We start from the raw sequence: 11174 nt of genomic DNA on the forward strand, positions 1-11174 counted from the left end.
ACCCTTCCGACCCAGTGTCTGCCACTATTATATCAATTTACCCGAAGACCTGCCCAACATCACTGGCTATAAGCCATGGCTCAAAATAATCCTAGAATAAAAGCGCGGGGACCAAATACAGGCAATAAGTGCATGAGGAAATACGGGCAAGAAAGTACCAAGGACAAAGGAGAAGGAAGGCCTGAGGAAGAGAATTAGTCAAGCGGGGACGCTGTTGTCTGCCCAGCACAGGCCGTCGTTCATATGGCTGTTCAGCTTCAGCCCTTCATGGTCCTCGTCCTCGTCAGCCCCATCAAGCGACAGAAGCTCAAAGCGATTGGGCACTACGGCTGCTTTCTCTTTCTTTGGCGGTGCCTGTAGTTCTTTCTTGGGCCCTTTGGCCAAAGACTCCGCGCATTCGTCCGAGTAGAAGCCGATCTTCATGCCCTTGTACATAAAGCGGGACATCATACACGAGCGTGCAAAGAGCGCGTTGTGCACCGAGTTGGTGGATATGTAGGCGTTGTTGTTCCTGAATTTGACCGTGATCACAATTAAGTTGTGGATATGCTCCAGGTCCTTCCGGATGACCCACTCGGTGACGTTGGGGTGGACGTTGTATAAAATGATATTCCGCGATGCGCCATTGTTGATCTTGACCCTGACATACGGAGGAAGGTAGAATTGCCGGTCGTTCCACAACACTTCCACCTGCATGAGTCCTTTGTATCAGCGGCGCTGGCCAATTGCCCAGGTCGATTACTTACGCGCTTCCCAGCCATGTAGAGACCGTACGTCTTAGCATGATGTAAGAAATCCCGGGCAGCGGCGTCTTCAACGAATGAGACACTTGCAATACGCTCTCGCGCTCGCAGATAAATGTGGAGGAGGGCCCCGCCTCTCACAACCGCGACGATATCTCTATGGGTGACCCGATCGGGAAGATTCCGAAGCATCACTGTACGATGGTCTCCCGGGGCGGGTGAAGACTCTGTACTCCTCGTTGAAGACTGATAATCCTCCTTCTCATCGCTACTCTGAGAGCCCAGCAGTTCTTCATCATCCTCATCATCATCATCTTCTTCTTCTTCTTCTTCGAAAGTCTCCGTACCGTGATACTTCACGTCGGAACATTCCTGGTGGCTGACGGGACACTGTTCCACTTCCAGGACCTCATCGGAGCTGGGAGAGGGTTCGGGGTAGGGCTCGCGGTGGATGTGGGGAGTATTCGGATTAGGCAATACGCCGTAGATCAAGATCTGAGTGGGTCAGTAAGCGCAAGCACACGTCAAGTAGTGAACGCGTTCTGACATCTAGAGTCTCTTGCGAGAGCCCTCCATTCAGGAGCGAATCCTTCAGTTTCCCTATAGCCACGGCGTCAGAGTCATGCCAATGCAGCAGGCTAATGATCACACACCGAGATGCTGTGAGTCTTGGAGCTATGGAGATCGTCGGTTAGCGGGGAACCCTATGACCTGTCACATCGCACTCACCAGACGCTGATATTGCGAGCGGGGGATGGTCACTGAGTCGGTACCTCGCTGGACACGCCTATACACCAGGGGCTGTGAGAAGGTCAGCCAATGATGGATGTATATCGTCAGCGCGCGGGTACTGGAACTCACGGCTTGGGGTCTGCTCCGGCGTCAGTTGCGCGTCAACATGGGTCGGGGCACATCAATAACAGTGAGAGAGAAACTGAGACTGACCTCTGAGCGATGTAGGTGGAGTGATTTTCGTGGGAAGTCACCGACGACATGGTTACTGGACTGGGTTAGTTGGGATCAGATGATTGATCTACTGCCACGGCGGTGTCGGCCGAGCATCGGGGAAGCCTTACTTGAATTAGAAAATATGTATGGACGGCGAGCTGCGAGTAACTCGGGTTAGCCAGGCTGCAATCCAGCAGAAGGCAGCCAAGGATGGATCGAGATGAAGACGAAAAGAGGAAGAAGAGGGGAGGAAGAAGAGGAGAAGAGGAGGAGAAGAGGAGGAGAAGAGGAGCAGAAGAGACAGGCAAAAGCAGGCCGATATCCCAACGTCACTCCACATCACGTCTGCAGGCACGATGGACCCATCCGCTTTTAGCTCTGCTTCCTCATCGAGTAGGATTCCTCTTGCTTCTCTCTTCTCTTCTTCTTTGGTTACTTTCCATATACTATAAGATACGACTCACCTCTTGAGCTTCACCTCTCCCCTTCACCGGTCTGAAAACACTCTCGACCACCTGCTAGTAGAAAGAAAAAAAAAGTGAGCTGCAGCAGAGATACAGCAGAGATGCAGCAGAAAAGTTGCAGATGAAATGAAAGGAGAAAACAAGAAGAGAGAGAGAGAGAGAGAGAGAGAGAGAGAGAAGGAAAGCGTTGGCGCACCGCCGAAAAAGGCAGGCGACGAGGCACACCCGCCATTTGAGGCACAACGAAACAACAAAGTAGATTCACAATTCACAACTCAGGATAGGACACAACGCTGAGGGCTCCGATCGCTCTGATCCCCTCCAGCGGCGCTTGTGCGACCAACGGCAAACGGCTGCGCAATCCCAGGCCGGCGTTGGACAAGTCAACCCCCGGCCAGTTGGGCAACATTGTTCTTGTTCCCCCCGTTCGGGCCTTCACTTCATTTAGGTATCTTCCTACATCCAGATAATTTACCTGCCCTCTCCACCATCCAACAGACAGATCACACATCCTGTCATTCATGCATGACTGAAATTCCACCGTCCCCTCTCCCTTCCCCTCCCCCTCCCTCGCCTACTTTTCCTTGGCTTGCAGCAGCCTGTATGTAACTTCCCGACGACCCTGACATGCTTTGATCGTCGGTTTGTATGCATATGCGTATCCGTGAGGAATAGCCAAAGGTACCGAACGAACTACACGCCTCTGCCCCGGACGGGTAGACAGATAGATAGATGTGACCTCCGGCAAAAGGTTGGAGGCTCTAATGACGGCTATTCGCTCGTCCTACCCAAACCCACCATTCTTTCTCTCCTTTGTTCCCCACAAGGGGAAGGAGCTAGAGCCAGAGGCAGACCCGAGAATGACCCTTGTCAAAGCCTTTCGTTCCATGTTGGTAGCCAACACAGAGCCTCCACGAGGGGGGAGGGGAGAAGAGAAGGGGGCTATTATTATCCCCGATGCAGCCCTAGACATTCAGTCCATACTCATTGACATCGGGAAACGGAAACACCGCCCCGCGGATGCGGATAGTTAGCGGCTGATTTAGCTCGATGGATCAGCAGACGGCATTATCCATGTGTGGGAGGGTGCGTGTCAGGTCCCTCGACCCCATCGGGGAGCTCTATCGGGGCTTCTGGTTCGCGTGCCATCGTGGCAGTTGCAGGTCGGCTCGCTACTAATTCGGACCGTCGGACTCGCCGGATATGCACAATGTTGACGGCCAGTCGTGTCGCCAAGAGAGTCAGGAAGATGACCAGGACCAAGGTCTGGGGTATATACAGTTCGGAGTCCCGACTCTGCGTCTGCTGCTGCTGCTGCTGCTGCTGCTGCTGCTGGTCCGGACTGGCGGACCCGAACGAGATGGAAACAGACATGGACAGCGGCGTGAAAGTGGACAGGACCCCCGCAGACGGGGACAGGTAAGACACCACCGGGCCCAGGGTCGCCACGAAGATGGAGAGGATGAGGAGAGGGACGGCTAGTCATAAGACAGGGGTGGATGATGCTCGAGCGCGAGCGAGCCTTATCGGGAGAAAACAGTCAGTGCCAGCAAGTATACGGGAGAGCAGTGAGTGACCAGTGACCTACCACTCTTGAGACTCCGACTTTTTCACCCATTGCGCCACGATCTTCAACCGCTCACGGACACTGGTCGTCGACAAGAGCAGGTACTTCTCGTCCTCCCACTGAGGAAGAACCGTGGCAAACCACCAGGGAAACAGCGCGGGATCAGATGGTGCCTCGCCGTAAGCGAGCCTGACCCGTGTTTGGAGCCACGACGCCCCCTCAAGACGGTTTTTATCCACAAAATCCAACGCCATCTGAAACAGCTGCTGCGTTGGCATCGACTCCAGCGGGAGACTGGCTGGATCCGTCCCTGCTGACGCCGACGTCTCCACGGACTCTTGCCTCTCCTCCTCGGCGATCGGGATATCATCCACTCGCTGCACCGTACCAAGATGATACCCATCCACCAGCTCAAATCCGAGCACCTTGAACCGAGACACCCCAGAAGCAATGACCAGACTCCTCCCATCCGGAAGTAATTCATACCGCTCAATCAACAAGACCGTACCATACTGCATAAACTGGCTCCTCCCCAGCCCCGGCTGGATCTTCATAGCACGGTTATGCATGACCATACCGAACTTCTTATCCCTGCTGCGCATCACCTTCTGAATCATGATACGATACCGCGGCTCAAAGACATGCAAGAACGTCGGCATAGTGGGGAACGAAAGCGCGCTCACAAACAGCGGAATCTTCCTCTGTCCTTCCTTCGCAGTCGCAGTCGCAGTCGCAGATCCCTCCCTCCGCGCCACGACCTGCTCGGGGAAAAAGGCCCCCACCAGCTCCAGAATCCTCCGATTGATGGGCTCGAACCTCACCGTCGCAGACATATCCAACTTGCGCCGGCAAACGGGACACAGATCGCTATGATCCATCACCATGGCGACGCACCCGCGACAGAACGTGTGTCCACAGCCAGTCGTCAGCGGGTCCAAGATAAGCGAGTAGCAGACCTGACAGTCCAGCTCACTGCGAACCGCTTCCTTCAGCCTCCCAAAGGTCTGTCCCTCCTGTGTCTCCAGCCTCTCCAGCCCCTCAGACAAACACGTATACTCCACCTCCGACGCATCATAGTCGAACCCCCCCCTTGTAACCAACCCGTATATCCCCTTCAACCTATCACTCCCAATCTCCGCACTCTCATGCTGCAGACCACTGCCCTTCCACCTCACACTCACACTCACATCCCCATTCCCATTCCCATCAGCAGTAACATCCGCCTCTACCCCACTATACTGTCCCCCCAAAACCCCCCCAAAAACATCCCCCAACCGCCCTAAAAGCACGTCAGCCCCACAATCCCCAATACAATGTTCGCCGGCGCACTCCTCCGTATCCTTCCAGTAACACTTAAAGCCCAGTTTGCGATCCTCGTTGACGGGGTACGTGATGCCGGACCGGGGACGGACGGGCGGCAGACACGACCGGCAAACGGTGTTTCCGCAGGGCAGGCGCAGGGGGGAGCGGAGGGGGAGCGAGCAGCGGGAGCATTGGATTAGGCGGATGATGGCGTGTGGGGGACGAGGAAGGGGGTGGGTTTTGTTGGGGGGGTAGGAGGTTTGGTCGTGGTCGTGGTCGTGGTCGTGCGGAGGGGGGTGCGGAGAACTGGAACTGGGTGTTGTTGTATCTTCCATGCTAGCTAGCTAGCTGAACGGATAGATAGATAGATAGATAGATAAAGATGGGTCGGGTGCTGGTGGAAGGTAAGTAGGTCGATAGAATATAAAAGGTCGGTTGGTTTGGAGAGGAAAGGAGAGCAGATGTAAGTAAGTAACTGAAGGAAGGAAGAGAGGAGTAATCAATTAATCTACCCAAGTACGGCGGGTTGTTTTGCTGGGCTGACAGGAAAGGTGGGGACGGCGGAAGCCGACTTGACTGAACTGATGGAGCTCCGGGCCCGTCATCCCGAGGTACCGTCGGTGCCCTAGCACTAGATTCGATTCCATGCATGCAATGTATGCAGTGTGCTTTTAGTGCTACGGGGAGAGCATCGGAACTACGGAGTAGATAGAAGTGGAATGGCTTGCTTGTTTGTTTTAAGTGACAACCGCTCATGTGAATGCGAGATGCGGTTTCAAATGGACATCGATGATCGTGTTTAGGTATATACAGTACATGTGCCGTAGATGAGGCAGGCAGGGCATTCATCGTGGGCGGAGCAATGAGATCGATACAGTAGAGGATCCTGACTCCCCGCATCCTGGACGGAACCTCTGAATCGGTTTCAAGCAACGCAAAACGAGAAGAACCCGGAGTCCCCGGCACCAACAGGCCACGCGAGAAATCAGGCGGAACAGCGCAAAACATGATATGCTAACATCCTTTCGTTGCTCGTGACCGGAACCATCCAACGCCATAGCCAAGAAGACGGGAAGAAAGGGTGATGGGGGAAGAGTTTCCGAAGAAGAGGAACCGTAATAACATTGCCAGATCCAATGTCTGGGACTGGCTGTCTCATGGGCCCGTGGAGAGGCCGATTGAACGGAAGTACGAAGACCAAGCCAGAACCGGAGCAGCTGATGCACACTCAGTTAGACACCTGGGAAGACGAAGCGTCCGAATCGGAGTCAGAGTCGTCTTCTAGGACTATGCGCCGCATGACGCTCTTGTCAAAGAGATCTAGAGCGAAGCGGCGAGCGGGCAATCGGAAGTGGTGGCCTTCGAGGATACTGAGGGTCTTGCGGAAAAGGTGAGGCTGGTGGAATCGATCGGGCTGTTTCGATTTCAAACTGCAGATTGACGGTGAGCATCTGTCTCCCATGTTCATAGATGAGCATCGCTTACCTGTGGAGGTCTGCTGCGGCCCTTTTGGACAGAACAGTATTTCCCATGTCAATGATCAGCTTCAGGATCTTTTGGTTGACCGGGTCCGGATCAATCGTGGCTCCTCTGAATTTCTCTTGGGAGGAGCGCTTCGATTCGGCATTTCGGGAGTGAGTCGGGAAATCCACCTATACGATGAATGGGTTAGTGGGTTCTCCAAATGCATGACTATGCGATGCTTACCAGGAAGAGCTTGTTGAAATCGGTTGGCAGGCTCAGCCCCAGAGAATTTCCCTTCTGATCAAGAGCAGAATCCCACCCGGCCTCTCTCAAGACCGTCAGACCATGTCGACTGCGAGAGATCAAGCCCAGAACGAAGAATGCCGTTCCCCTCATCGTCAAGACTTCGGCACTTTCGGCGATTTTCACAATGTGCTGGACAATATCACGCTCAAGGAACGGCGCGCCCAGTTCCATGGAGCCGACGTTACCAACGGCCCAGAGGCAGCCTTTGACTTTGAGGAGAGACTCGATGTCTTCCTCATCCAATTGAAAGTCCCGAATAGTCCAAGCGAACTCGTTGAAGTGGCCTGACTGCTCTAGAAGTTTGCACCCCTCGGACGTCCGAGCGAGCTCTCGATAGAAATGCGGCGGTACCAACCCAATGTCCTGCAAATCTACGAGGTCTTCAGGCACAAAGCTACTCCTCCGCGGCTGATCCACATAGGCACGCGAGAGAGCGGCCTCGACGAGACCTACGTAGGCGTCGTTACGGCCCAGAAACCAGTCATCCATCTCCTGCGTGATGTAGTCGAGACCATCCAGATAGTGGTATCCCACCGAAGTGGACAAGAAGCGCAAGAGCAAGGGAGCACCGATTTCGCCCAGATGATCGAGGGACGGCCGGCACTTGACTACAAATTCAAGGTAGTGCCGCTGATTGCATGCCTCTTCAAGGATCTTCACGGCGACCTCGCACACCGACACATCGGGGTCATATAGCTGGGTCACCAAGAGCTTAACCACCCAGTCCGCATTACCAGTAGCCGACTGCGAAGATAGGGGCACATTTCCCACAGCGTATTTTCGAAGAAGCCTGGTCGCAAAGATTCGTATTTCCTTGGAGCCAGTGGTGAGCGCTTTGGAAAGAATGACCCTGAGGTGGCTTTCACGGGCGTAGTCCATGTTTCCGAACAGGGTCTGAATGAGATCGTCTCGATCTCGGAGCTCAACGATATGATAAAACATGTTGAGCATGTGCCATCGCTCCATCATAGAGAGCCCATTGGCATCGCCGCTCAGAACTCCTAGCATCGCAAAATATCCACCACTTAACGTGGTGGTCATCTGATCCTTTGAGAATAACGGGGAAGACGACGTAAGTCCGCTCATGCGATCCACCTGAGCAAGGCATTCTGCAACTTGCCTCAAGAACTTATTTTCCGCAAGATATTTCGTACCCTCTGGGAGTTGCACCAGCGTGCGCATTAGTGCGCAGCCTGTTCGAACATAACGCTGGTTGGGCTTCGTATTCGGTAGCATCGAGAACCTATACTTGAATGGTCGGTAAAACCCCATGAGACGCTTCATGAACTTTGAGCCTTTGATAGCCTCTTCTAGCCTCTTGGGGTTGGTTAAAGGCCCTTCAACTATGCGATGAATAAGATCCCACTTCCATTTGAGAAAGTTCACGGTGTTGAGAACATGTGTTTCCAGGATCAGGTTTCGAAATTGTGTCTCATCCATGGCCGGACTCAATTTCTCTTTGTTTTGGTCGCCAGAGAGAAGAGAAGTAGATATATCGACATCGACATTATACCGCCCGGCCCCATTCGCAATGTTCCCTACGGAGCGGGCTAAGGTCCTGTTTATGCTGTCAATCTGGTAGATGGTGGAAGTGGAAACATCGTGGTTTTCGACATCGAACTGGATGGCTGATGGTAGCAAATGTGGAAGGACCTGTAGCTTTGCGCTGATATTCCGGGGAAGAGAGTGATGTGCCAGCTTCAAAACTTCAGTCAGGAGAAGCGTCGCTTTCCGCCTCAGGGACAGGTCTGTTTCGTCCTCGATGAGGTCCGAGAGAGCCTAAATTCAATTAGCATGTCATCGCAGCCGGAAAAACAGGGAAACTGACCTTTGATAATCCTGCCTCCACCAGAGTCGCAAGGATCAGAGTCGAGAAGTGCGCTGTCAGGTCAAATCTATTCCCATCGTCGTCGTAGAACCCCCGAGCCTGTTTGGCATCGGATTCGGTCCTAAGGTTGGCCACTCTACCGTAGGTCGTCAGTCTCCGGCCAGCGAGAAACGACGACGACCATGACGGCGGCTTTATCCTCAATGCATCGAACAGAAGCTCCATAATGAGATCCCTTGCCTGCGGATCGGGATAATGCAGCGAATCCAAGAGTGATTGTAACGGCTTGGCTCCGTTTCTTGCGAGCACTATCAAACCTGGCCACGTCTTCAGCATAGCAGAAATCGCCCTGGCTGATGACTTCAGGCGTCCATTGCGGACTGAGTCCGACAGGGAGTCGGTGAACGGCGCGAGCACGGCTTCCAGCTCGCACCCTCCCTGGAGATGCTTCCTACTGTGTGGAGTGTCGAGGACATGAAGGAAGCTCGCGATCAAGCTTTCTGATGCGCCGAATGTCCCTTCTGCCAAAGCATCATGCAGTGTACCGAATCCTCCAGCATATGCAATGAGTGCTGGGTCCTTGACCAAAATTTCGGCTAGAGTCATGATCGAGATATTCCGAAGCCGATCCTCGTAGTGCTCGGCGATGGAGACGATCGTCCTCACGACGGCGCGTGATATCTCTCGCACACCATCCTTCACATCCAAAAACGCGCGGACAAACTTCAAAGCCTGCTCCCGTTCAATACTCGCCTTGCTTTCCTTGACAAGGGACAAGATCACCAGCTCGTCTGTATGCAATGACCGGATCATCTGCAGGGATTTCCGATCTGCAATAGCATAGCGAGTCAACCGATAGCCGGCGGCCACAGCCTCCTTGCTATCACTTAGGAGCATAATCTGCACGCGCAGACCGAACACCGACCACTCGAGGTCATATTTCAGGGTAGGATGTCTTTTGAACAGCTCCACCAGACTATTTGCACGCTCAACGTAGTAATCCGGAGACATGCCGTCGATTTCCAGGGCCTGGAGTGTTTCCGCCAGCACATACGTCGGCGATTCCATTTCTGCCTCCCCGTCCTGAGCTTGGTGTTCTTCGAGGGTGGCATTGTTGCGAGTCGGTGAACGCATGGAACTGCTCTGGAACAAACTCGACAAACGGCTCCGGGGAGGCGTGGACGGCGCCTGCGCACGTAGCATTTCCTCCTCGAGCTCATGATGCAGTTCAGCCAGCTTGCGATTGGACGAACTCAACTCCGATTCCACCCTTAACCGCTGATCCTTTGTATGTTTCGGGTTCTTGGCCAGCAGCGCCTCGAGCATGTTCTCCGTTCCTGTTTTGATCTTCATCTCCTTCGCGATCTTGTCCCGGATCATGGCCTGGCGTTCCTCCGTACTGGACATTTCATCGTGTTCCATGAGGCTGCTCGGCCGGCGTGCAAGACCCCCATCCTGTCGGGGGGTCGTGCTCCGCGACGACTTCATGCTCTTGAGCTCGGAGCTGAAGCTACCAGGAGCTCCGACCGAAGGGACTACTGACCCTCCCCGAAGGCCGATGGTCGCACTGCCCCCAGACTCGGAGCGAGCATTTCGCCCCGGCCTCGAAGCGGCGGTCTCCGCCCAGCTCCCATCCACGGAGCCGTCATCCTGACTGGAGTATGACCGTCCATCACCCAGTACACGGTGCTGGATTGATGTGGCGGAGAACCCTGAGTTGTGTCCGGACGCCATAGAGCTCCATCTAGCCGCAAGAGAGGAGTGGCTATCACCTGTCGCAATTGGCACCCGGGATGGAGGACTGCATTGAGTTCGTGGGCAAGAGTACGGGGTGCGTGCTATCGGAGCGGGCCAAGGTCCTTTGGGAGGCAAGGGTAGACGGAATGGGGGTCGACGGGGCTGGGTTGGTGACTGGCGGACGCCTCAAAGGGGAGGGAGGGGAGGGGAGGGGAGAGAGGGGGACGAGTTCACGGCGGTGGTCACGAAGCTAGGTGCGGCGAGGCTGAGGAGGGGACAGTCGGGAAGCCAGCGTCGAGGCGTTGGAGGCGTCTAGGGAACAAATCACAGATCACAAAACGCAGGTAGCACAGACCGCGCGGATGAAGGAGCAAAGCAAGAGCGAGCGAGCGAGCGAGCGAGCGAACAAGCAAGCAATCCGGCTTCTTCTCCAATCCGACGGCGGGTGGTTTCAGGCTGGATTCATTCCATGGCTTGGCCCGAGCAGCTGACTAACCGCATCTTATCGCCTCAGGCTGCCGCCGTCCGACCCTTCCTCACTACGGAGTACTCCGTACAGTCTACTAACTACTAGTACTCCGTACTCTCTGACAATCTGTACGTACTATACATGGCTAGGCGCAGGGCACATCGGGTGGCGTGCAAACACCCTGCGATGCATCCGTCGGAGATAAGGTATGTAATTGTGTAATTGGGTATTTTGAGTAATTGGGTATCTCGGTATCTGAACTGACACACGGCTCGATGTCTATCCACGAGGGACTTGAAACCTTGCTCATGAGACACATGAACAAGCAAGTCGGACTGGTAGCACG

At 54.4% G+C, this 11174-nt stretch overlaps 4 protein-coding genes across 4 annotated transcripts; 1 reads left to right on the plus strand and 3 right to left on the minus strand.

The window, feature by feature from the left end:
• Positions 1-198: 198 nt before the first annotated feature.
• Positions 199-1738, minus strand: BO70DRAFT_398892 (RNA-binding protein; the record flags this gene model as incomplete). Its single annotated transcript, XM_025546817.1, has 7 exons — positions 199-690; positions 747-1238; positions 1291-1343; positions 1397-1418; positions 1473-1544; positions 1605-1614; positions 1689-1738. The coding sequence occupies 7 exons, from the start codon at positions 1736-1738 to the stop codon at positions 199-201; spliced, it is 1191 nt and encodes a 396-aa protein (XP_025396840.1).
• Positions 1739-3274: 1536 nt separating this feature from the next.
• Positions 3275-3688, plus strand: BO70DRAFT_110726 (uncharacterized protein). The gene has a single exon (XM_025537874.1). The coding sequence runs from the start codon at positions 3359-3361 to the stop codon at positions 3635-3637; it is 279 nt and encodes a 92-aa protein (XP_025396841.1). The 5' UTR covers positions 3275-3358; the 3' UTR covers positions 3638-3688.
• Positions 3414-5514, minus strand: BO70DRAFT_110881 (putative ATP-dependent protease (CrgA)). The gene is made up of 2 exons (XM_025537876.1): positions 3744-5514; positions 3414-3677 (listed from the first exon to the last, which is right to left on the minus strand). Exons 1-2 carry the CDS (start codon positions 5357-5359, stop codon positions 3638-3640), a joined length of 1656 nt encoding a protein of 551 aa, XP_025396842.1. The 5' UTR covers positions 5360-5514; the 3' UTR covers positions 3414-3637.
• A 653-nt stretch (positions 5515-6167) lies between these two features.
• BO70DRAFT_110502 (putative cytosolic regulator Pianissimo) lies at positions 6168-10551 on the minus strand. Its single transcript, XM_025537873.1, has 4 exons — positions 8623-10551; positions 6732-8573; positions 6510-6676; positions 6168-6454 (listed from the first exon to the last, which is right to left on the minus strand). The coding sequence occupies exons 1-4, from the start codon at positions 10354-10356 to the stop codon at positions 6253-6255; spliced, it is 3945 nt and encodes a 1314-aa protein (XP_025396843.1). The 5' UTR covers positions 10357-10551; the 3' UTR covers positions 6168-6252.
• Positions 10552-11174: the final 623 nt, after the last annotated feature.

Source organism: Aspergillus heteromorphus, assembly GCF_003184545.1.
Source record: "Aspergillus heteromorphus CBS 117.55 chromosome Unknown BO70scaffold_24, whole genome shotgun sequence".
Classification (NCBI taxonomy): Eukaryota; Fungi; Ascomycota; class Eurotiomycetes; order Eurotiales; family Aspergillaceae; genus Aspergillus; species Aspergillus heteromorphus.

Coding starts and splice junctions, on each gene's coding strand:
- BO70DRAFT_110726 (XM_025537874.1), top strand. CDS start 3,359: ATGCACAATGTTGACGGCCAGTCGTGTCGCCAAGAGAGTCAGGAAGAT.
- BO70DRAFT_110881 (XM_025537876.1), bottom strand. CDS start 5,359: ATGGAAGATACAACAACACCCAGTTCCAGTTCTCCGCACCCCCCTCCG. Junction 3,678..3,743: donor AAGTCGGAGTCTCAAGAGTG/GTAGGTCACTGG, acceptor TCTCCCGATAAG/GCTCGCTCGCGCTCGAGCAT.
- BO70DRAFT_110502 (XM_025537873.1), bottom strand. CDS start 10,356: ATGGCGTCCGGACACAACTCAGGGTTCTCCGCCACATCAATCCAGCAC. Junction 8,574..8,622: donor TGGAGGCAGGATTATCAAAG/GTCAGTTTCCCT, acceptor AATTGAATTTAG/GCTCTCTCGGACCTCATCGA. Junction 6,455..6,509: donor GCCGCAGCAGACCTCCACAG/GTAAGCGATGCT, acceptor GTCAATCTGCAG/TTTGAAATCGAAACAGCCCG.